Source organism: Crassostrea angulata, chromosome 6 (genome assembly GCF_025612915.1).
Source record: "Crassostrea angulata isolate pt1a10 chromosome 6, ASM2561291v2, whole genome shotgun sequence".
Classification (NCBI taxonomy): Eukaryota; Metazoa; Mollusca; class Bivalvia; order Ostreida; family Ostreidae; genus Magallana; species Magallana angulata.
Genome location: NC_069116.1, coordinates 41,982,134 through 42,008,426, shown reverse-complemented (window position 1 = coordinate 42,008,426; position 26,293 = coordinate 41,982,134). Strand labels below are relative to the sequence as shown.

The 26,293-nt window shown below is 32.9% G+C and overlaps 3 protein-coding genes across 3 annotated transcripts; 2 read left to right on the top strand and 1 right to left on the bottom strand.

Annotated features, from left to right (window-relative positions):
- The first annotated feature begins 529 nt into the window (after window positions 1-529).
- LOC128186509 (uncharacterized) lies at window positions 530-11,462 on the top strand. Its single transcript, XM_052856298.1, has 13 exons — window positions 530-616; window positions 1,281-1,360; window positions 3,087-3,314; window positions 3,486-3,707; window positions 4,310-4,355; window positions 4,522-4,604; window positions 4,767-5,003; window positions 5,321-5,545; window positions 5,752-5,895; window positions 7,474-7,987; window positions 8,180-8,495; window positions 8,823-9,023; window positions 9,724-11,462. Exons 1-11 carry the CDS (start codon window positions 553-555, stop codon window positions 8,443-8,445), a joined length of 2,109 nt encoding a protein of 702 aa, XP_052712258.1. The 5' UTR covers window positions 530-552; the 3' UTR covers window positions 8,446-8,495; window positions 8,823-9,023; window positions 9,724-11,462.
- A 2,458-nt stretch (window positions 11,463-13,920) lies between these two features.
- LOC128186508 (protein mono-ADP-ribosyltransferase PARP15-like) lies at window positions 13,921-21,519 on the top strand. Its single transcript, XM_052856297.1, has 11 exons — window positions 13,921-14,910; window positions 16,152-16,231; window positions 16,648-16,875; window positions 17,048-17,269; window positions 17,637-17,682; window positions 17,872-17,954; window positions 18,121-18,357; window positions 18,753-18,977; window positions 19,167-19,310; window positions 19,834-20,347; window positions 20,534-21,519. The coding sequence occupies exons 1-11, from the start codon at window positions 14,838-14,840 to the stop codon at window positions 20,797-20,799; spliced, it is 2,118 nt and encodes a 705-aa protein (XP_052712257.1). The 5' UTR covers window positions 13,921-14,837; the 3' UTR covers window positions 20,800-21,519.
- Window positions 21,520-21,662: 143 nt separating this feature from the next.
- Window positions 21,663-26,222, bottom strand: LOC128186511 (39S ribosomal protein L3, mitochondrial-like). The gene is made up of 9 exons (XM_052856300.1): window positions 26,065-26,222; window positions 24,851-25,108; window positions 24,505-24,595; window positions 23,881-24,009; window positions 23,372-23,471; window positions 23,200-23,260; window positions 22,970-23,081; window positions 22,339-22,416; window positions 21,663-21,973 (listed from the first exon to the last, which is right to left on the bottom strand). The coding sequence occupies exons 1-9, from the start codon at window positions 26,136-26,138 to the stop codon at window positions 21,734-21,736; spliced, it is 1,143 nt and encodes a 380-aa protein (XP_052712260.1). The 5' UTR covers window positions 26,139-26,222; the 3' UTR covers window positions 21,663-21,733.
- Between the last annotated feature and the right edge of the window lie 71 nt (window positions 26,223-26,293).

The window sequence follows — 26,293 nt, the reverse complement described above, 5'->3', positions numbered from 1 at the left end:
AGACCAATGTTTAAGAAGTCTGCTTTTGTATTTTATGATGGCTACAGCGCTCGCTCACCAATCTTTTAAAAAGATAAACTTGTATCTAAATAAATAAAGTATCATATAACATAAGAATATAATTATGGAATTACCTAATGGAAATCTTTACATTGTGGAAATAGGAAAAAATAGAAAAAATGGAAGATAGGTCGCATTTGACCTTAAAACGAATATTTAGCTGATATTTTTCAAATTAGAACCTGGTTTTTAAAATCTTAATTATGGAGAGAATAATTTTCAAAGACCATTATGAAAAGCATCAATATTGATTTATATGCGGTGCGTACTTGGAAATTGTTGTTTAGAAAATGCGGAACTTTTTCTATCACAGATTTTCCGTTTAACATAATCAAAAAGGTATTAGTTGCATTAACATTTGAAACGGATCTAATTTATATTATCTATACACACATGTCTATATAGAGACTTTTTTTTATTTTTAGAAGTAATTTCCGGGGTAAAACTCAGCTTAGATTATAATTTCTCTTTCTTTTTTTTTTCATTGTGAAAATGTCGGACAGCAAACTGACTGTATATTCTGTCTCATCAGAGTCTGATTTAAGCGCAGATGAAGGTAAGATGTGTTAAAGGCTATTTTAATTCTAATTAAAAACTGATCATTATATTTTGACATTTACGTTTGCAAAATACAAATTGCAGACCTCTGAAATCGAAAATCTACAAATGTGGAAATAAGTAGCGTCTCCTTTAACTGTGGTCACAAGTCGGGCAATGCATATTTATCTCCTCACGATAAAGATTTTTAAAAATGTTTTATACATTGAGGGAAGTGGCCTTTACTGGGCACTGCTATATCTAGCTGGTTTAACTTCCGTGATCGTGATCCAAAAATGAAACTCAACACAAAATCAATCAACAGAAAAAACTTTTTTCAACAAAATGAAAACTGATTGTATCTACATTTCTCCCCTCGTATTATAATCATGAATAGACGCCACTTGCTTTTATTAGAATATCTTGCACAGCTTAATTGTCTAGATCTATTTTATGAAATGGTCACTTTGTTTTGAATAAGGATTTTAAAAGAAATCATTAAGAGTAACCATTTGCAGAGAGGTGGGTTCACATTTAAAGAAGTAATGGTGCACATATCTTGATAAAATATACATTGAATAAATGTATGAAAATATTTTTGAGAACAACATTAATAAATCTGGTATTATGTATGAAGTTGAGGCTAGCGTTACTGTTCACGGGCATGCATTCCTTTTTTGCAGATACCGAGGAAAGTGATGTATCAAGGGACTACAAAAATATCAACATATCAGTTAAAGAAGGCGCTTTAGAAAAGGAAGAGGTTGGTGCATTTAAAAGTCATTTATTATTGTTTAATAGTTATTGATATTTCCTGACTTTTCTTCCATCTAATATAGTTTAATATTTACACTATATAATTTGATATGATACTTTTTATAAGAAATTGTACTACGATTTTCAAATGTTTCTTACATTATCAAGATTATGTGCCCTAAACTAAAAAGCATTTTTTAAAGTTGTTTTGACCATGTTCCAAACGACTCCTTGCGCTTATACCTTGTGAGAAAAGAGTGCTCTAACGATAAAGATAAATATTTATCAAAAATGATCCATTGTATAATAGCGAGCGAAGCTCGCCGGCGCGCAGCGCCGGCGCGAAGCGAGCTCTACCGGCAAGGCGTGTGTGAATAGAAAATTCGGACTATTTGCACATTCATTCAACGGATTTTTTTGGCGTCAGTTAATCGGACCAGTAATGCCTTGTTTTAATCGTCCCAGTAGTTCCCTGTAATTATGGTTTCCCATTTCACATTCTCACGAGAGCAAGATATAAGACTATGTACATGCATTATAAATATACTGCTGACACAACGCAAATTCCATTACATAAGACTAACGGAGTTATCGTCCTTTCGAGTGACGTCACAATGGATTTCTTACACATTGATCCGACAGAATTTTTCGGCGTCAGTAAATTTCGACCCACAATGCAATTCCTCAATGTCGGTCGATCTCACTACACTTGATACCATCTCGCGAGAATTTGAGAAACAGATAAATTATGTAATTTCAAGAACATCATGCTTTTAAGTAAGCAAAACAGTATATTTCGCGTAGTTTTTTTTCCAGGGTGTTTTCAAAGAGACAGACGACACTTGACCGACGTGAACTTTGACGTCACAATAAGGGGAAATTACTCTAAGTAGTTATTGTAAATCTGCTGAAATATAAATACCAAAATCTTCTCAAAATCTTGCAGAGCTAACGAATTGGGACATTTCTTCAAAGATAGGAAACAGCTGTAACTTGCTCTCATTTGGATGAATGCTCACATTCATTTTATTCACTATATTTACGGTAATTTCCAGGAATTTTTTTTAAAGGGGGCGTGGCAACATCATTCAAAAAATCTTCGCAAGCAAAGGGAAAAGAAATTCTCAAAATCAGGAAAATTGGGAGTGTGTAGTATGCCTTTAGCTCTTTAGCTGCTCAATGGTGTCTTTATTTTTATTTCCATTTATTACATGCTCCCGGGGGATCCATTTTCCTTATATGATCAGCAAATTTTTGTATACGTAAATTTGACTTTTTTTTTTTAAACGGGGGATGGGGGACTCTGTGATAAGTCAATTTTTATATGTAAGTTTAAGAAAAATGTCTGCTGCAAGAAAAGAGGAAATAAATTGTAATGCACATTATGTTAAAATCTTTATTATTCAACAACAGTTTATCTGAGATAAATTCTATACATAAATAGATTACAAAATCTTATGAATTATGAACATTTACTGGAAAAATAGGCATGTTTATTTTATTCTGCATTCAAATTCATTTATATACTTTACGTCGCTACTTTTATTTTTATTGTTTTATCATAATTCATTATTTTATCACATGCTGCGCTCGCCCCAACGGTCGCACCGTAATTAATATTGATAACAAATTATCATTTAGATGTTTTGTAAATTTATTACCCCACATGGTTTGAAAATTCAAACGAAAAGAATATAACTCAGACACTTTGATTACGTATTTGTTAATTTAAGGTTGACGTCATTGTGAACAGTACATCAGATAAGTTGAAGCTACGGCATGGAAGAGGGGCTCGAGCCTTATTGAAAACCGCGGGGGCGGGGCTACAGACTGAGTGTAACCAAAAGTTCCCCACGGGGATTCAAAAGGGAGATGTTGCAGTAACTGGACCGGGAAATCTTAGATGTAAAACCGTCTGCCACGGGTGTCTTAAGAAATATGGATCAAATGATGCAGAAAAGGTTTGTTTTAGGCATTTGTTAACAAATCGATGCTCCTCTCCGAAAAAAGTAAACCACTAGCTGAAAAGCCTGCAAGGGAAGTTGTTTCTGGTATTGCTGAAACTTCAAATAAATCAACTGTGACAGCAGAAGATTTTTGATTGATAAATTAAATATCCATTACTATTACAGATACATATGGAGTTCATATCCAAATGTCTGAAAGAGCTAGACAGTCAAAAACTCTATTCAATAGCTTTCCCTGGTCTTACCACCGGGTTTCACAAGTTTCCAAAGAATGTTGCGTCTAAAAACGCATGTCGTGCAATTGCACAATATATTGACGCCAACCCCAACACCAGCCTAAAGGAAGTTCGTTTTGTTATACATCCCCAAGACAAAGAGACATTTAAGGTTATTACAGCTAAGCATTAAATCTGTAATAAGAGTCCATCCACATGTCTTCAGCTTATTGTACTTTCTTAAGGTTGAATAACAAAACTGGTAAAAGTCGCTCAAATTAACAGTAAATTATTTGATAATGGAAGATATAATGATGTCAAATAAGCGAAAAATTGCAGTTTGGAGGGAAAAAATGAATATCTAAAAAATATTCAATTCAGTAAGTAACAACAAAAGCCCCTCTGGGAATCGCATTCGGGATGTACGGATTACAATCCCGACATTTTATCGACATATCTATATCAGTAAGTTACATGTTGCAGTCGATAAAATCCTAATATTAAAATGTCATTTTGGTCAAAGATCAGCCGAAGATGTGTTACTCCACCTTAATAACAACAAAAAACTTCAATTTACGTTTCTCCCATTTGATAATGCATACAAAATTCTAATTTTGCAAAAATTAATACCCTATACACGTGCTCCATTGACAATTGACAATTGAAGTTCAAAACATTTATCTGTACAGGCGGATACATGTATTTCTAAATGCCATAAAATAACTATAAAGGACGGAGAAAAAATGATTTTCTGTTCACTTGTTTCTTTTATAGGCTTTCTGTGATGCTGTTAAAGCATGGGATTTAAGACCTACTACGGGTAATTATTTTGCAACCGTGTTTAGATATTAACATCTAAAAACCCTCTTCTAAACCATGCTACTGATACTTTCATTATATAAATAACAGGAAAACACAGAGTTATAAATGAAACATTGGGGATAAATGCTAATTTGAAATATGTGAATTCAATGACTTTTTTTCAGAAATCGAAAGAAAAGTTCTTTGTAGATTTCTGATAAATCAGATGACCGTCCTAATCAAAGTCGACAAGATTGAAGAGGAAGAGGTTGGTTTCAAAACGTGACAATTTGTATATAATTATTTTTAAGCATTGGTACTCCTATTTTTGTGATAATAAAAATATTTTAAAAAATTATATTTCCTAATTTGACTTTACCTTCAATACAGAAAATAAATTATAAAAAGATAATTTCGTCTCACTTTAAAGGTCGATATGATCGTCAATAGTGTAAATAAGACCTTAGATTTGAGCAAAGGATCTCTATCCAAAACAGTAGCAACGGCTGCTGGTTCAAAAGTTGCAGAAGAATGTCGACGAGATCACCCGTCAGGTGTCTCTGAGGGAAATGTTGTCGTCACCTCCGCCGGAAATTTAAAGTGCAAAAAAATTTGTCATGCATGCATACCTGCCTTCAATCAAAATAATAAAAGTGTTTCCAAAACGGTATGTACAATATTTTCAGGATATTCAAGTTTGAATAGTATATAATAATGAAAATTCAAGTTGAGTATCATTATTTCTGGGAAAATTAAATTTAACAAGTCTAAGTTAAGCTTACAAAAATCAGATAATTAATTGTCTACTCTTAAGCTAAGTATATTTTTTAATTTGTTGATGGCTTTCGAGATCAACTTGTTTTTAAAATATAGATTTTTGTCGATATCGAATATTTATTAAGATTCTCGTGATTTATAAATTTCCTCTTATTTTGAAATACTGGTATTTTTACATCTTTCAAGATCGTATCCATTCTTTGGTAGGATATACAAAATATTGTAATCAAATGCCTGGCAAAGGCCGATGAAAACCAATGTAACTGCGTAGCCTTTCCTGCTTTTGGGACCCTCTTCAAAAACTATCCGGCCCAAATCACTGCTGAGGGAATGCTGAAAGGAATCGACCAGTACTCAAAATCCAACACACAGACATCTGTGAAAAGTGTCTTTATTGTAATCTATGGTAAACAACATGTGGAAATATCAAAGGTATGTGTTCTGTCATTTCTTAACGAAATTTGGTATCATCACGTGTAAGCTTCGGTAAGCCACATATTAAATACATGTGTTCCGCTTTCCAAAATTAAGGTTGCTGTTGTTATGACAAAAGCTTCGAGAGTTCGTTGCACGAATAGCCGCGTTCAACGGTTTCCAACGTTGAAATCAATTGTTTTGAAAATTAGATATGTTTGTAGGCGTACGTTGATGAGGCTGCCCCATACCGAGGGGCGTGTTCGGGACCCGTGAGGGGGACCCAGGAATTCTGTCTCCAACAGTACCACAGAGAGTTCCACCCTCCTGAATACTGGACCGAGTTTACGTCAGATAAATCTGTTAAGGTATTGAACATTTTGTGTGGTAGGAATGATATCCGCGGTTTTGTGGTATCGATGATATTCGTGGGAATCAAATTTCGAGGATTAGAGTAAAGGGTTCATGTACGTAGATTTTTAGGAAATGGTCCTACCTTTAAAAAAAGAACTGCGAACGCTAACGCCCTTTTCCCACCTACATTTTACATCCAAATATTTCGGAAGTTTTGTCAGATATTCAAAATCTAAGATTTCTACTAAAAAGTATAATCAAATCCTAATCAATTTATATCAAAATAATTTAATTTTGGTTGTAACACGCTTTCTGATTGGTTGAAAAATTTATTTTATATCGTATAAAGAATGTTGCCTACGTCATAGTAAGACAAACGTCAAAAACGTATCAATCCGCCTGACGTTACGTTTGAATTTTGTACAATTTGATGTCATTTTATAGATCAAATGACCGTTTTTATCAACAATTGATGGCAAATAAATTAAATTATAAGGAATGAATTCAATATTTTTTAGTTTTATACGATATAAAATGGTTTGGAACAGTTTACGCTTTTTTATAAACCGCTTCGCGGTTTATAAAGCGTAAACTGCCCCAAACCATTTTATATCGTATAAAACTAAAAAATATTGAATTCATTCCTTAAATAAAATTTGTTATCAAATTATATATTTTTAAACAAAAGTTTTGCTAACGCGGGGTCTTGAAAAAAATACATTGAAATCGGTCTCTATGAGTGAGGAAAATATTATCTAGTGGCCAATATGTGCATAAAAACTTAATAATAACATATTTACGATTTATATTAAAGTAAAATTTCATTTTAATTCATATCTGTTAATTATTTTTCGAAAATTTACAAAGCAAAATTCTCTTCCTGGAATGTATTTCGGTCTGTAGACATATGTCCCCCCCCCCCCCCGTGAAACAACAAACCCTTGGGTAAAAATACCCAAAATACAAAGTTATTTCTCTAGCTTTGTTTGACCAAATCATTTATATTTATTGAAAATATACATAAATGTTTACATTATTAAAAAAATAACTCTAATTAGACAACTTTCAAAAAATGACTTTTTGTTAGGCGGCTAGACAATGCTATCGTTCGCAGTCCTTTCTGCGTTTTTTCTCCTTTTAATCGATATTTAATGCTATTTCTGCGATGTTGGAAACAAACCACAAAGCTTGTCAGTATGATGAGCTGTATTATTTTAAAAGAATACTTTGTGACATCCCGTGACGATAAACAATTTAAACTGGGGCATTTACTATCCGCATCGGACAGTGACAAAAATTATTGGAAACTATCTTTAATACTCTAAAATGGGTTGAAATTAAATTTTATGATTTGCTAAGAGTTTATAACTTCATATGAAGTTTGATGAAAAAAACCCAGTCTAGAACAGTATCTTAATCAATATCGCATCTATATTTATGATTTCAATATTAGTTTTGAAAGAAATTTTTATATTTTCATCTACTGACCATTTCAAAAATTTTAACTATCTGATTTTCTAAAATGTTTAAAATAAATAGTTTGTGATACAATGTATGCACATTTATGCATCAATAGATATATTGACTTTCAGCTATGGAAGACGGAGTGCGGCAAAAGTATTCATAAAGTGGTGGATGTGGATTCCTCCACACACAAAGCTGTAGAGAAACTTGTCCAATCCACATGGCAGCCACTAAAAGTTGGTCATGGACGTGATGCTAAAGGGTTGTCAAAATTAAAGTACACTAGTATTAAAGTTTTGAAAATACAGAGACTGGAAAATATTGACGTTTACGAAAACTACTCCCATTTTCGAGCACGACTTTTCCACAAAGCTGGTGACATAGGAGTATTCGAACAATTGGCTTTTCTTTCACAAAGTACCGGAGACATAGCAACAACCAAGAGTCTGAAAAAGGACTCTATCCTTAAAAAAGAATTGTATCATGAAATAAACGAACACTTTCTGTTCCATGGAACCAAACCGGACACATACAAAAAGATTCTGTCTCAGGGGCTAGATTTCCGCATGGCTGGTGGAAAAGGAATGTTCGGACAAGGGGTTTACCTAGCAGAAAGTTCCACGAAAGCTGACCAGTACACAGGTAAGGCAAATAGAAAGAAAATAGTATGAATACTTTGATATTCTTTTATAGAGTAATCTACGTTAAAATACACTTTCATTGTGTTTTAGCTGCACAGCAGATGGAACTGGAAAAGAATCGTAAATGCATTGCGACAATAATTTAATAATTATTGCAGCAGCTATAAATAACTTTCATTTATTTTATTCCTAGACGACAAATCAGCAAGAACTAAAGCCGAGAAGAAAATGTTCTTGGTCAGATCATGTCTGGGAAAAATTCATCTCGCAAAAACAGCCTACAAACTAAAGAGGCCGCCGTGCTTTCAGACTGGGTGTAAATCGGGCTCCTGTGAACATTCGGAGCGCCAGCGCTGTGACAGCGTGGTTGGAGACGGAAGCTGGATCTTCCGAGAGTTTGTCACGTATAACCAACATCAGAATTACCCAGAATACCTCATCACTTACAAAAGAGTATAATTAAATACAATTACACACACGTACAATTTTTGTGGATTGTCATTTAAAAGGTTTGTTGGAATGAATTTAGTGGACCAATTGCATGTATGTATAATTAATGCATACTTTAATTCGTTCGTGATGATTTTAGTGTATTTATTGAATATAATACTTAAAGGTATATATGTTTTAAATGAAAATTTTAAACCAAAGAAATGTTTTCATTTTTCCATTAAGCTACAAAAGTTATTAACTTACTGCAAATCATACAGTTTAAATCAAACGCGTTTAAAAGTATTTACTATAGATTCGAGTTTCTTTATTTTTTGACCGGGCCGGTCAATAAACGCCCAACTTTGAAATATTCTCAAGCACGTGATTTGACAATCTAATTTTAGAACGTACACAAGAGGTCGACGCGGAAACGTGGTCGGTCCGTTGGCAGTGGAATAATGCGTTCGAAGAGAAAAGAAAGAAAGAAACATTTTGACAAAAAACGCTGTAAAACGAGAATATATATTGATGACCATTTTGAGTGGTGGAATCGAGTTAGAAACTGCGTGTTTAACTATGGCTAGCCAGTTACTTGCTACAGACAGGTGGGTCACACAGCGGTGTGTTTTCTTTGTTTAATAAGATATTTATTTGTAAAGGAGAAGAAGATTATGTGTATGGTACGATATTCATTGTCTGAATATGATAGAACTTGCGAAGCTATCAAACGAATACTTAAAATCTATATAATGTATATGTTTTGAGTCGAGGGGCCCAAGACGGGATAAGTTTTACGTTCTGTTATGATAATACATGTTGTCAATGTATGAATATACTGGTCAATTGCAACAGAGCTCTTATCGATTGTCTTTGACACTGATACGCAACCATCCTCATAAAATGCAGGTGACAATGTCTGATTTTTCTTCTGCACACAAACCTGTTCATATGAATTCAAACAAATGTAAACAAAACTGGCACACTAGCTCGTTTTGTATGGCGCTTTTCTTCACGTGATATCACATAAAATATCTCAATTTCGTTGTGGGCGACGGCTGCAGACACATTTTCCTCTTCAAAAAACTATGAGAAAATGTGTTATTTTTGCTAATTTTTGTCCAAATCGTAGAAATATGCCAAAATGTTGAAGTCATAATTATATTTTGAAACAAGATAAAAGTGTATTACTTGGTACTTTATATACTCACAAGTTCAAGATGGCGTATGTGTATTTTATATGAGATTTAAACAACTTCTGAATTTAAGGGCAAATATTAAAGGAAACTGTACCTTTTTCTTTCAAAGACCGCTGTGCTCTCAGAGAGGATGTGAATCGGACTCTTGTGAACATTCCGAGCGTCAGCGCTGTGACAGCGTAGTTGGAGACGGAAGCTGGATCTTCCGAGAGTTTGTCACTTATAACCACCAACCGAATTATCCAGAATACCTTATCACATACGAAAGAGTGTAATTTCATGTAAACACAGTTACACACATATATAATTTTGGTGGTTTGTTAGTTTTTTTTTAACGGTTTGATAATTTATGGGGAAAAGGGTTCTCACAAATGCAAAAATTGAACCACCACTAATTATAATGATTCCACCGTAACATAATTGTGTAGTATGAATGGTGTATTATAAAGCTTGCAAAGTTTACTTTACTTATCAATTGTAAAGTTGTTTTGACATTTTCCTTTTTTAAGCTCACCTGAGCTGAAAGCTGAAGTGGGCTATTCTGATCACGTTTTGTCCGTCGTCCGGCTGTCTGTAAACTTTTTACATTTTGAACTTCATCTCTACAACCGCTCGGCCAATTTCAACCAAATTTATCACAAAGCATCCTTATGGAAAGGCGAATATAAATTGCAAAAACGAAAGCCTGATCTTTAGTTAAAGCGGAGAAAACCTCAAAACTATAGAAAAAATGGGGTGTTTTTTTTTTTTTTAAATCTACTTCTCAAGAACTACTGAGTCAAATTCAACGTAATTTAGCATGAATAATCCTTATGGAAAGGGAAATATAAATTGCAAAAATTATGGGCTAATTCTGTTTCAAATTTGATTAATTAACGAAAATAATAATAACACAGAGAGAATGGGGTCAATCAGTTTAACTTTGGGCTCGATATTTCATGTATCGAAAACCAGTTTAGAGGACCAGTCTACAAACGCAGGTTGCACTACAGTATTAAATTTTACTATATATTCTTACCAAAATTGCACAACTTTACATACAGATTAAAAATTCAAAACGAACTTCTGGAAAAAATCCTCTTGAAATCTTTTTAAACAACGCTTCATTTACAATTTTCTAGCAAAATACACACGTGCATCCAGAAAGGCGTGAGACTTTGTTTACCTCTAAGTTACACATGTGCTTGAAAATCAAGCCCGGGCCTTTTCATCCCTCTCCGGAAACAACACGCATCAAAAATTCAAATGACCTCGCATTATTACAAAACTGGGATAGTTAGACCCCTTACACATTGTTTTTCATCTCATAAAAAAATCAGCTCCTGTCTCGAGCAGAAACGCTCCAAATTCAAAGGAAAATTCGGAACTTATTTTGTCTCAGCCATGTTTTGACGTGAACCTTCAGTGAAATACTGTAGTGACACATGCAATATGTATGCTAGAAGCAGCCATCTTGAACGGAGATAAATTTGCTTGTTGTGCATCAGTTTAAGTGCGAAGGGAATAAATGTATTTGAAACATCCAAAATATATTTGTGCCGTTTATGTGGAGTAAAATTGAAGTTTAATATTTCAATGCGTTGACATTTTCACTTGTGACGGTGGATTTAGCTTGTTTTGATTGTAACATGTTTAGTTTCTTTTTATTCTGACTTGAGAGGAACTATCGTCTTTATCTTAAAATTTTTACGTGTAGTCCGGAAATCAGTCAGCTGATTGTTTACATGTACCTGCGCAAAATCTGATGCACTTACAACATATTATAAAATACTATTCATTATGTTGGTACATGTAATTCGGTGCGATCTCTACGTAATGGTTGATTTATGCAACATGTTTTATTAAGATGCGCAGCAATTTCTAAACGGAGATTATTCTCGCTGCTAGAAATATAAAAGTATATATATATATATATATATATATATATATATATATATATATATATATATATATATATATATATATATATATATATATATGATGAAAATAAATTGTTTTCTCTTGTTTTAAGGTGGATTAACACAACTGGAAAAAGTCACTCAAATTGACAGTAAATTATTTGATTATAAAAGATATAATGATAAATAAACTGTAAATATATCAAATAAATGAAAAATTTACCGTTTTTTGATAAAAAATGAATATTTAAAAAAATCCATTTACATGTAGTAAGTAAAATCAAAAGCCCCTGCAGGATTCCAACTCGGGATGTACGGTCACAAGCCCAACGTGTTATCCATTCAGCTATTGAGTAAGTTACATGTTTTCGTTGATAAAATCCTTTAAATAAATCGAATGTCGTTTCGATCTGAGGTCAGCCATATTGTGATGATGTGTTATTCCACCTTAATTGCATTACAAATTTCTATTTACTAACCTGAAAGTCAAGCTTTGAGTTATAAGCAAGATACAGAGCTACTGTATGTTTGTACACAAAGCTGAGGTCATGCTTTAGTTCGTTTATATTTTAAATGCAGCTATGCTGAATAGGAAATACCAAGTTTAAAAATCTTAAGTTGAATGTTATAAACTCATGTGAACAAAAACGTGACTCAAACCAAGCTATGTATCTTGCTTATAATTCTACGATTGACGCTGAAATTTTGGTTGATCAAGAGAAATGTCTTGCTAAAAGGATGATAAGCTGTAACTACTTTCTAGTGCCGTATATGGAATGTCATACGAAATGAATTCATGCCTGGTAAACGACAATCGTTTATAATGGAGAAGGCCAATTAAATCTTTCAATATTTTTAATTTGAGGAATTGAGCGCATTCATTCTGGTGCATTTAGGTACAATTTTCTTCTTTCACATATAGGATTTTTTAAAATAAAATACGATAACTAGTAAGTAGTGGAGGGAGAAAATGTACCTTTATGCTCTCATGAATTTTATTCGTTTTATAAAGTGATGGGGGCAAAAATAAAGGGAACTGGAAGTTAACCGTGAACACCAACTGAGAACTATTAATATTGCATATGATGATCTTATTTTCGGTAAAAATGGTATTCCATAAAGGTAAACATGTCAAAGATTAAGTATATGCAAAAATAAGTGTAAAATTCAGATATTCATTTTTGATTAATCTATCGAGGGGCCATATGGCACAATAACCTTTGAACGCCCATATAAAGCCAATGTTGCTCAGGTGAGCGATGTACCCATTGGACCTCTTGTTATAGTTTGTATTTAGGCTTACATGAATCAACATGGACTGCAAAAATATGCCTGTACTACTAGTAGTTTACATCGATCATGCTCTCTTTTAATCAAATCTGAAGATAATATATGTCAGTGATTAAGGTGGCTCACTACACCTTGAAATATTTTCTCAAATCAGCAGAAAATTACTTGATTAAGATAGATATCATAATGAATAAGAAGTATTTCAGTCCAATAGCCAAAATGTGCAATTTTGGATGAAAAATTACATTTTCGAAAATTTAATTCAGTAAACATATACAAAAGCTCCAGGTGGATTCGAACTCATGATCTGTGAAAGCCCAGTACGTTAACCACTGAACTACGACGTTATATAACCCAATCGAACGATATAAAAAGTTTAACAAAACTTAAATCGCCATCTGGTGACGTAATGCCTTAAAAAGTAAAAGTCTAGGTGAAGTGAGGTACCTTAATATAAAATATATTTATTTGTTTGTATGTAATTGTTGAAAGCATATTTGTATATATGTACGTCTTATGCGTAATGGCACTCCCATGTAAAATAGTATTTCTTTAATAGAATATTCTACAGTGTCGCCTAAATAGTATTTCAATCACGTATGGAGAACAATTTAGTTCTCTTTCAACCTACTTTACATTTGAACAAAAATATTTTATACTATTTGTTAAATGATGGCACATTTCATATCTTAAGATTCACTATTTATTCTGTAAACAGTGGTTACATTAGCTAGCACTAAAATAAGACTTTGAAATATGTGAGTTTCTCTATGAAATGTATAGACCGAGTTCAAATATAATAATTAAGCCCAAGACATTTTTACCATTCTTGAACCTTGTGATTAAATTTTCTAACATAGCCATAATCAAAACAAAGAAGTGCATATTTACACTTTTAAATCGTTCGAACTTGTTTCTAATCCTTTTGTATAATTATGTCTATACAATAAAATATGTTCAATTTAATGATTTTAAATATTTTGATTAATATTTTCGTAAAAAAAAACTTTTTCTCCAATAATATAAACGAATGCGCTTATTGAAATGGAAGCGACTCTGAAATCATACAATTTACTTTTATTTTACCAAATTTTACTCGGTAAGTTCTGAACAAAGAACTCAAACAGGATAGGACAGGAGGGAAAATTCTATAGTAGGACTTTCCTCTAATGATATAACACGGTAAAAGGAATATCAAACATCTACTTATCAGAAAAACAATTTAAGAGATATCCGTTTATTAAATACTGTCTCATTCTCTGTCATAAAATAAATTGCAGTTGAAATGTCAAGCAAAGAATTACAGGGTTACAGTTATGTTGATTAAATTAGTTGCCTGTGAATGGGTCTTTACCAATGACTCATGGACTTTAAATTTGTTTATCAAATCAATTTCAAACAATGTCTTTACATGTTGTTAAGCTGATTAATTAACCAAAACTATATTTTATACATATAAGATTAATCAGGATTTCCCTGCCCATACTTACTACTAGTATGTGAATTGTCATTTTCTCATCCCGTTTTTCCCCTGCTTGCATTTTAAGGGAAAATACAGTATGTATAAAGTAGTTCAACTTTTCGGTTCTGACAATACAGATATGTATGTACTTGTATATGAACAAAAAACGAACTTCATCTATGTGTTATCATAATAGCTTCTTCATATGAAGATGAATTGACAATCGGACCAACATTTGATATCAATCGCAAAAATATCACACTGCATGGGAAAAAACAAATTTGGTCAAAGAAAATTATCTATGAAAAGCATTAATATTGATATATACGGAGTGCATCTTTTTCAGATGGTTGCATTAGAAAAGGCGAGATCTTTTCTTTAAATCATAGTAAATCATGTAAATCACTTCCACTTTACATATTAAGCAAAAAAGGGCAATAGCTGCATGACCATTTGTAACAGAACAAATCGATATTTTAAATATACACACGTCTAAAACGAGACTTTTTTCTATTTTTAGAAAAATACCCGGGGTAAAACCCACCTTAGATTCTATTTTCTCTTTCTTTTTTCATGGTAACAATGTCGGACAGTACATCGACTGTGTATTCTGTCTCGTCAGATTCTGATTTAAGCACAGATGAAGGTAAGATGTGTTAAAAGCTTATTTTAATTTATTTCATTTTTTTTTATTATTGTTGTTGTGGAACATTGCGACATACAAACTGTACACTTCCGAGATAAAAAAAATCTACAAATACTTGAAATATGTATATAAGTTGAGCATTGCATTTTCATCTTCTCACAATTCATATTTTATATATTTTTATAAATTGAGGGTAGTTGTATTCATTGGGTATTGCTAAATTAAGCTGATTTAACTTCCGGGAAGTCGTAATCCAAAATGAAACTCAACACAAAACTAATCAATAGAAGAACTTATTACAAATTGAAAACTGGTCGCATTTAAATATCTCTCATTGTATTATAATCATAAATAGATGCCACTTGTCTTTTCTTTTTAAAGCAGTCTTGCCATACAGTATTAGATAAATTAAACTTAAAATTACCGATTTTCATGAGAAAAGAAACATCTTGCACACCTTATAGTCTAGATCTACACTCTAAAATGGTCACTGTGTTTGAATTGAATTGTTTCCCTATTTTTATAATGATGTCATTGTAAGGATATTGAAGGGGCATGGTCACGGTTTTGGTCAAATTCTATTTTTCTGTTTTTATTATTTATAATGCTTTAAGAATGCATTTCAAATGATCAAATGAAATTTGAGAATCAGTTGTTAAGTTATAAGAAAGATACAGGGCTCACAATTCTCAGTCATGTAAACAAGGCTAATGCATGTCCTGTTTTTGTTTACATAGGTTCAATATACCTGTGGAAAAAATAAACTTTTTCAAGCTAATTTGTCTATCTTCTTATTCATTTGAAACATAAATAAACAGTTTCCAACTTTCAACGTATTCTTACTAGGTCTAAAACTGGAATTCTTACTTCATTCAAAATAAAATAAAAGCTTTGTCTACCTATCAAAGGATTGTAAGTTATAACTCAACGAATGACACTTAAATTTTGCTTGCCTATTAAAAATGCCTTACTGAAGCATAGTTAATATTAAAATCGAAAAAATAACTTTCGACTTAAATCGTGACCATGCCCCTTTAAAACATATCTTTAAAACATAACAATTTGCTGAAAGGTGGGTACAAATGAATAAAAATTAATGGGCATGCCTTGGTAAAAATACATTGAATAAATGTATGACAGTTGGGTTTCAATTAATATTTTCAAGAACAACATTAATACATCTGGTTTTATGTATTAAGTTGAGGATAGCGTTACTGTTCACGGGCATTCCTTTTTTGCAGATACCGAGGAAAATGGCGTATCAAGGGAATATAAAAGTGTCAACATATCAGTTAAAGAAGGCGCTTTAGAAAAGGAAGAGGTTAATAGTCATTACTTTATATAGTATTTGATATTTTCTTACTTTAGTCCCATCCAGTATAGTTTGATATTCACTCTATTTAATTTTGGTATGCAATGTGATACTTTTTAAAGAATTTTTTCTACAATTTTCAAATGTGTCTTTGAAATTATCATGATTAATTAAGTATCCTTAACAAAAATACAAAAGCTGTTTGATCATGTTCCAAGTTCCTTGCACTTATATCTTGTGAAATAAAGAATGTTCAAGCGATAAGGATAAGTGTTTATCAAAGAGGTGTCTAGTATGTAATACACGTAATTACAAATAATTATTTAGATGCATTGTATAACTTTAGTACACTACATGGTTAACAAAAATTTAAAAGAAATTAGTATTGACCAATAACTTTGATTACGTATCATCATTAATCTAAGGTTGACGTCATTGTGAACAGTACATCAGATAAGTTAAAGCTACGGCATGGAAGGGGGTCGCGAGCCTTGTTGGAAGCCGCGGGGAACGGGCTACAGACTGAGTGTGACCAAAAGTACCCCACAGGAATTACTAAGGGTGATGTAGCAGTAACTGGACCGGGAAATCTTAGATGTAAATCCGCCTGCCACGGGTGTCTTAAGAAATATGGATCAAATGACGCAGAAAAGGTATGTTTTCGTCTTTTTCTCAACAATTGATGCTCCTCCCCGACAAAAAAAAAAGTAAACTGCTAGCTGAATAGCTCTGAAGGGAAGTTGTTCTGGTATTGCTAAAACGTCAAGTAAATCAAATGTGACAGCAGAAGTTTTCTGGTTGATATGTATAAAATTTCATTTACAGATACACATGGAATTCATATCCAAATGTCTGAAAGAGCTAGACAATCAAAAGCTCTCTTCAATAGCTTTCCCTGGTCTAACAACCGGGTTTCATAAGTTTCCGAAGAATGTTGCGTCTAAAAACGCATGTCGTGCAATTTCACAGTACATAGACGCCAACCCTAACACCAGCCTAAAGGAAGTGCGCTTTGTTATACATCCCGAAGACAAAGAGACATTCAAGGTAAAAACAAGCATTATAATTAGTAATAAGAGTCCATACACATGTATTCAGCTTATTGTACTTTCTAAATAACAAACAACAAACTTTAAATTTCATTTTTTACAGGTTTCTCGCATTTGATTTTGCATACAATTCTACATGTAATTTTTAATTGGCAAAAATAATATATACATGTACACGTTCTCAAACAATTGAATTTCTAATTAAAACATCTCTCTTTTCAGACGGATATTTTTCTATGCCATTAAATAATTTTAAAGAACGGAGCAATATCCACTTAAAAAATGTTATTAACACCAGTCAATTCCCTACTCATAAAAATGATTTTCTTTTTTGAAAAAAAGTTTTTTTCTCGTTTCTTTTATAGGCTTTTTGTGATGCTGTTCAAACTTGGGATTTAAGTCCTATTACGGGTAAATATTTTGCAACCATGTTTGAATATCGTTTTTACATTATCTCTGTGTACAAATGATACTGTTTCTTAACCTGCTAATAATACATGTATTTCATTATTCAAATATCAGGAAAACACAGAGAAATAAATGAAACATCAGAGATAAATTCTAATTTGAAATGTGTAAAGTCGATGACTTTTTTTTCAGAAATCGAAAGAAAAGTTCATTGTAGATTTCTGATAAATCAAATAACCGTCCTAATCAAAGTCGACAAGATTGAAGAGGAAGAGGTTAGTTTCAAAAATTGAAAATTTGTATATAAGTTCTTTTTAAAGCATTGGCATTCAAAGTTTTGTGATAATAAAAAAAAATATGAAAAATCATCTTCCTTGATTTGACTTTTCCTTCAGCACAAAAAACAAAATTTTAAAAAGATATTTTCTTTTCACTTTAAAGATCGATATGATTGTCAATAGTGTGAATAAGACCTTAGATTTGGGCAAAGGATCTCTATCCAAAGCAATAGCAACGGCTGCTGGTTCAGAAGTTGCAGAAGAATGTCGACGAGATCATCCGTCAGGTGTCAGTGAGGGAAATGTTGTCGTCACCTCCGCCGGAAATTTGAAGTGCAAGAAAATTTGTCACGCATGCGTACCTTCCTACAATCAGAATGACAAAGGTGTTTCCAAAACGGTGAATACAATATTTTCAGGATATTCAAGTATGAATAGTATAATTATGATAATGAAAATTAAAGTTGAGTATTATTATTTCTAGGAAAGTTGAAATTAACAAGTCTAAGTTAAGCTTAATAAAAAATCAAATAATTCATTGCTTTCTCTTAAGCTAATTAAGTTGAATATTAAATTCAATTTGGTTGATATATATATTGCTTTCGATATCAACTTTTTTTAAAATATAGTTTTTTTGTCGATATGGAATATATGTTAAGTTTCTCATTTTTTATAATTTTCTGTTCACTTTAAAATCACAATTGTTACCAGTCCAAAACAGGTTTGTTTATCAATATGTATTATAAATGTAAAATACTTTCGCAAACTTTAAAGATCCTCTCTATTCTTTGGTAGGATATACAAAATATTGTAATCAAATGTTTGGAAAAGGCCGATGAAAACCAATGCAACTGCGTAGCCTTTCCTGCTTTTGGAACCCTCTACAAAAACTATCCGGCGCAAATCACGGCCGGTGGGATGCTAAAAGGAGTCGACCAGTTCTCAAAATCCCACACCCAGTCGTCTGTAAAAAGAGTTATCATTGTAATATATGGTGACCAACATGCAGAAATATCAAAGGTAGGCCATATAAAAACAGATATATTGCTTTTTTTTATTGAAGGCTAAATGCAGATATATTGCCTTTTCTTAATGAATGTCGGTGTTTTAACAAGTTAGCTTCGATAAGCAAATGCCAGAATAGCTGCAGGTTTTCGACAAGCATTGCGACCAAAATATTTAATGTTCTACTATTTGATACGTTTGTAGGCGTTTGTTGACGAGTCTGCCACATACCGAGGGGCGTGTTCTGGACCCGAGAGAGGGACCCAGGAATTTTGCCGCCAACAGTACCACAGAGAGCTCCACCCTCCTGAATACTGGACCGAGTTTACGTCAGATAAATCTGTCAAGGTATTGCATACATGTATTTTCTGTGGTATGAATGATATCAGCGGTGATCAAATGAAAGAATATCGGATTCTTTAGACTTGTGAGAAATGGCCCTACCTATTTAGAAAATATATTTCGTGTTCTTTTCCTTTGACTCTGATGAACATTTGATTTTTTGGAGAGACTGAACAACGATATTCACAAAAGATTTTTAACCAAAATCGATGAATTTAAAGAATAAGAATCTTTTTACATTTTATGCACATCATTTCTTCATCCTCCCACCCACAAAACCCCCAATATTTAACGCTATTTCTGCAGTGTTGGAAACAATCCCAAGAGCTTATCAGTATGACGAACTGCATTGCTTTAAAAGAATACTTTGTGACAACTGCGATATCACGTGACGATGAATACTGGGGTGTTTACTGTCTGAATCTGACAGTAAAACATAATTGGAAGTAATCTCATGTTTAAAGTAAATAGTTTTGTGTTTAATACAATGTATACACATTTATGAATCAATAGATATATTGACTTACAGCTTTGGAAGACGGAGTGCGACAAGGGTTATCATAAATTGGTGGATGTGGATTCATCCACACACAAAGCTGTGGATAAACTTGTCCAATCCACATGGCAGTCACAAAAAGTTGGTCATGGCCGTGATGCTCAAGGGTTGTCAGAATTAAAGTACACTAGTATTAAAGTTTTGAAAGTACAGAGACTGGAAAATATTGACGTTTACGAAAACTACTCCCATTTTCGAGCACGACTTTTCCACAAAGCTGGTGACATAGGAGTATTCGAACAATTGGCTTCGATCTCGCAAAGCACTGGAGACATAGCAACAACGAAGAGTCTGAAAGAAGACTCTGTCCTTACCAGTGAATTGTACCATGAAATAAACGAGCATTTCCTCTTCCATGGAACCAAACCGGACACATACAAAAAGATTTTGTCTCAGGGGCTAGATTTCCGCATGGCTGGTGAAAAAGGAATGTTCGGACAAGGGGTTTACCTTGCAGAAAGTTCCACGAAAGCTGACCAGTACACAGGTAAGGCAACACAGAAAGAAAATAGTATGAATATTTTGATATTCTTTTATAGAGTAATCCACGATAAAATACACTTTCGTCGTTTTTTGCTGCACAGCAGATGAAACTGGGAGAATATCGTAAATGCATTGCGACAATAGTTTAATTGTAACAGCTAATGTGCTTTCATTTTTTTTTTATTCCTAGACGACAAATTAGCAAGAAGTAAAGCTGAAAAAAGGATGTTCTTGGTCAGGTCATGTCTGGGAAAAATTCATCTCGCCAAAACAGCCAACAAACTCCAGAGGCCGCCGTGCTTTCAGACTGGGTGTGAATCGGACTCCTGTGAACATCCGGAGCGTCAGCGCTGTGACAGCGTGGTCGGAGACGGCAGCTGGATCTTCCGAGAGTTTGTCACGTATAACCACCATCAGAATTACCCAGAATACCTCATCACTTACAAAAGAGTGTAACGTCATTGCACATTTATTACAGTTTTGGTGGATTGTTAAAGGTTTGTCGGTGTTTAGTTTCGTGGATTTACATGTACATGTACTTGCATTATTGACTGTGTGGATTTTTTTGTTCAGTTCAACTGTGATGTTAATTTAGAGGTAAAAGGATCCCATAAAATCCACGTAAATTAAGTCACCGCGAATCTTATGACTCCAAAGTTTCATTATAAATGGTGTGGTTTGAGAAGTATATCATTTAAGTTTGCAATGTATTGTATACCAGTTGCTTCATAAAATTGGATTTTTTCTTTTTGGGTGTATTTATTATAAACTTCCATGAATGCAATATAAGATGTTAAATATTAAAAGTTTACATTTATTATACTTTTAAAAATCTATATGTTCAAAAAGCCAACTATGAAGGCATTGCCATCTTCGCTAGCCAAAGGTTTACAATCACCTCCGCTCCCCTACATTGTATGAAAATTTATTTTCAGTGAATATTGCTACAATACATTAATTTCATGTAATGGTTGTAAGCACTTTTTTTTTAAATGTGTGTGTTCTTCCTACAAGAATTGTCTTCTTTTATGCTTGTTGTCAAATGTCTTTACAAATATCTATAATAAATTATTATTTACATTTGTAAAAGATGTGTGTATTTTATACTTTGGAGTTTTACTACCATTCCTGTAACCAATTAATTATACACTTAGCAAGCACTGAAATCGTAGAATGTTAGACTTCTAAACACCTAATTTTCAATGAAAAACCTATACATCGCATTTAAATATAGCATAACTAAATCCAAGACGGCTTTACCATCCATACCTTGGGCATAGTGATTAAATCTTACCATTACAATAATCAGAACAATGGAATGCATACACATACATTTAATATTTGATCCTTATTTTTGTACAGCATATAATAATTTTTTCCATTCCCCAATCTATTCCGCACTAATGGAAATAGAATCGTCTCTGAAATCAAAGAGGTCACTTGACAGTACTTCACTTGGCAACTTTTGAGCAGAGTCCTCGAGCAGTGTAGGGCAGGAGGGAGGGTTCTTCATCAGGCCTTTCCTCCGATGATTTAACACCGTGTCCATAACTCTGACGTAACAGTGGTCTGGTCCTGGTACCACCCCTTTCACGTAAATGACATCATACTTGTTGTCCATCCTTAAAATCTACAATTGAACCACTCGAGTAAAATTGGATCAGTTAGCAGAGCATTTTTATAAGAATGGAAATTAGAACAAAAACATTATAATGGTACTTATCAGAAGAAGCAAAATTATACAGTTGAATTATTAACATCATATTCATATCATAAAATTTTATTGAAATGTCATGCAAATTAATACAAAATAATGTATAATAAGTCAGATGTCTGTGAATGAATGTGTATTGAGGATCAAACGTCCAAACAATAATGAAGACCTTTATAAAAGCTCCATGTACATGTAGAGACCAGAATAGAATCAATGTGAGTCCAACAAAAAATATATATGAAATAAACACCTAGATTTCAGCTGAGCCAAGAGTTACGTACTTTGAGTCCTTTCTGGGTGTTCCAGTCCATGCCCATGTGACCCGCCATTTTCTTGCCACGCCTTGTCCCTGCTTGAGACTATGGGAAATAAAAAGAAGCAAATCATCAAGTGGTTCAACTTTCTGGGTCAGACTTAAAGACACATATACTTGTCAACAGAATATTTACATATATGTTTGAAAATAAAATTAATGGGAAAACATTACAGGTAAAAGAAATATTTGACAGATTTTTTTATGTCTTTATGTTTGGTAGAGCAAATCTTGCATTTAACACATTACTACCTAATTTATTACACATTAAGAAAAAATCAAATGAAAAATGAGAAAAGTAACTACTTTCAACTTGAAAAGAGTTGAAAAACACATTTAAAATACTGTCCTCTTAACTAACTTTCACCGTAATTGCATGTAAGAAAATTTTGCAAGATTCATTTTAAGTTGCAAATATTTCCAATCACAAACTACATGTAGTTCTTAAATGTCTTTGTTTATATTTATCATGCATTGTACATCATTAAAATAAGTCACAGTAAACTGTTTTATCACTAATAAATCCCAAAGTCACATAACATCACTGGAAATAAAGTTAATGGTTTAGAGCAAATGTCAGTAAGAATCTATCGATTTACCCTCCCTCCTCCTGTGGCTCCTGCTCTTCTCCAACTTTTACCGCCGCGATGTGTTGCACTTTGACCTTTGAATCCCCACCTCTTTACAACTCCTTGAAATGCATGCCCAATGCTATAAAATCAAACACCTTATTAAACATTTTTTTTAAAAAAATTTCAACAACAGAATCTAAACTTATATACAAAACTAGTTAAACATAATAAAAAAATTTGAGGCTGCAAAAACTTACGTCTTGGCACTGACATCAACATAGTCATCTACCCTAAAATGGCATGCTCTGAGCTTTGTACCTAAACAGAAAATGAGTTCCACAAATATAACTGAATTTCATAAACCAAAGACAAGGCTAAACCAAAAATTTCGTTAAATGTCATTACTGGGTATATAAAAGAACTCATTACCTGGAGCAAGTTTGCATTCTGGGGACACAAGAAATCTGGTTAGTTTCCTTTTAGGTGCAACACCAGCTTCCAGAAATAAGTTATTGTATCTTTTGGAGAACTGTATGAAAAGTACCATTAATGACATATCAAGTAGAATAAACCACTAAAAGCAAGATTGTGTCCACACTCTCAGAATTTTTTCTTTAAATGAAATAATTTCTGTGACTTGTGGATCACCTTATAAAATCATTTACACTTTTAAATATTTATTAGATAACTTCTACTAAAATGATTACAATAATTCATTATAATAACAGGTACCTAATAATTCAAGATAATTTACCAGCAAAATGTTTTCTTTTCATAACAAAATAGAATTAACTAAACCAGATCAAACTAATGCTACATTGTAAAAATTTAAATTTATTTACACCTAGACCATTTTTAATATACTCTGATATATTTAAAGTGACACATTCTCTGTAAAAAATCAAAGTATGTATGGTACATGTAAAAGGAAAACAAACCAGTAGAGGGCTACAAGAGAGTGTTCCAACCACCATGGATCCTACATTCTTTGAAAACCAGGGATGAAATCCCTGCGATTTCTGGAAATCCTCAGGAGGGGTGTATCTAATCACATGATTATCAAGTACCTGCAATTAACAAAAAACCCAATATATTAAACAAAGTAAGATTTTTCTCCAAATCTTTTCATGCATGTATAGCTTTTAGTCTTTCTGGAATCATTTTAATATCATACATGTATGCAAAACTGTACAAAAAATTATTAAATGTCTGTTGACTTACAAACAAATTTTTGTTTCCAGTAATTTACACATACAGTACACCATGGTAACAGTAAACATGGATATAATGAAATCAAGGAACAGAAAAAATAGTTTCATTCTTTTCAGTCTTAAATCATACCACAAACTAAACAGATATAAAGAAGTAAAGAACAAAACACAAAACTGGTTGCCCATGGCACTTCAAGCACATTTCACTGTACATGTATTAGTTGCTGATGCAAAATCAAAACTTCTCAAAGTATAAAGCAGGTGTGAATTAGCTTTAGACAGCAGTAGAAAGCAATGGGCAAAGTATTTGCACATAATAAATACTAGCATAAAGACAAAGTGAATACTCACCTGTAAAACTGTACACATGACCTTTTCTCCTTCCTTGGTCCATTGTGGAATCATTCCTAGCTTGATTGCAATAACACCTGTCCTTTTTGTGCTGTGAATTGCAATTACATTTATAAGAATCAATAATTTGGTTTTATAGTATGGATGTCATGTAACTCTTGATATTAAAAATTTAATTGGTATGATAACACTTCAAAAATTTCTTATTAAAAATCAATTTAAATCTAATAATATGTGCAAGCTAGAATACTTCTTTTGGGTATTTATATGACAATCATTCAATCACAAAGAAATATGGGAAGTGGTTAAAGGTGAAAAATAAACACATTATCAATAGCGTTCTCACTTAAACTTCCACTTGAAGTTTTTGTCAACTTGATACTGGCTGGCGATCATGTTATCAGTCAAGCCTTTCCTTTCCAAGAATTCCACCCTGATAGGAGAATCTGGTTTAAATGAATCCTCCCATACTTGCTGCTTTAAGTCCGCCACATTTTCATCTGTAACTCCATATGTTAATTTTCCAGTTTTCCTTGGTTCAAACCATGGTGCAGGCTTTCTGCTTCTTTTGCGATATCTCTTATGTTCGTGATTTATAAGGATTCTGTGAAATGAATAGATATCTTTTTTAGTATAGGAATGATGTAGAAAACACATGACAGACCAAACTTGGTCTTCCGGAATATTCAGTCAAATACTACCGTACCCTGACAGGTATGGTATCAAGCATTATAATACATGTATAATCAAACTAATAATAATTCACACATGATATAATACAATAAACCAGGTAGGTTGAAAAATCTTTTTCTTAAATTCTTTCCTGACAATTGAGAACTGTAAGTTAGTTTTAAATATGTTTTTCGATTTAGATTCTTTAGCATGTATAACATGTATAACACTGCTTTCAGTGTACTCCCATATTTCCCAAGAAATATAATACTGCAACATTATCACAGTATGAACTGCATTTTTATCATGGATAATAATACAATGTGGGTGGACGTATACCAATTTACATGCATATCTGGTACACATGTATTACCAATAAAGAATATGTTGAAACTGGTTGGAAGAAATCATGACAGACCAGACTGGGATACATGTATTAACGATGGCACCCTAAGTTTTAGTAAGGTGCTCTATCCACTTAGCTATCTGGTGTCACTGCGATCCAACCAGTCTGGTCCATTATTATCTCTCCAATCCTGTAATTACATTTGGTTCCTACGGGTTAAACTCCTGGCTGAGTTTTTGATCTTTGAGCAAAGATCATTTAGGGGAGAGGAAAGTGACAGTTAAGTAGCTAAATTGGTAGTGCACCTCACTAGAGCATTCAGGGGAACGGTGTAAAATCCCTGTCTAGTCCAGTTACAGTAAATTAACTGTACTTAAGTTAACGCAAAGTCTCAATATGGTCAGTTAGACCCCAGATTCTCTTCGTGACTTTAGAGCAAATTCGAGCTATACTTCACCCATGGACGTATCTACTAACGCAGGTCTACGCAGTAATAATTTGCATTGACCTATATATTTTTAAAGATTATTTTAGTAAATTACCTGCTACAACAACTTGCTTCTCTCAGTAAAATGCTTTGCAAACATCCTGAAAATTTACATATCAAACTCGCCATGCCTCTGTTATTTAAGTTTACGACATCCCGTAAATTTGCTATTCAAAATATCAAAATAACCGAATATGGTTTCTTGTTTGATAGAAATAATTTAAAACGATGTTCAAACAATTATTAAAACAACATGAAAACCATTCTAGGCTATAAAAAGATTA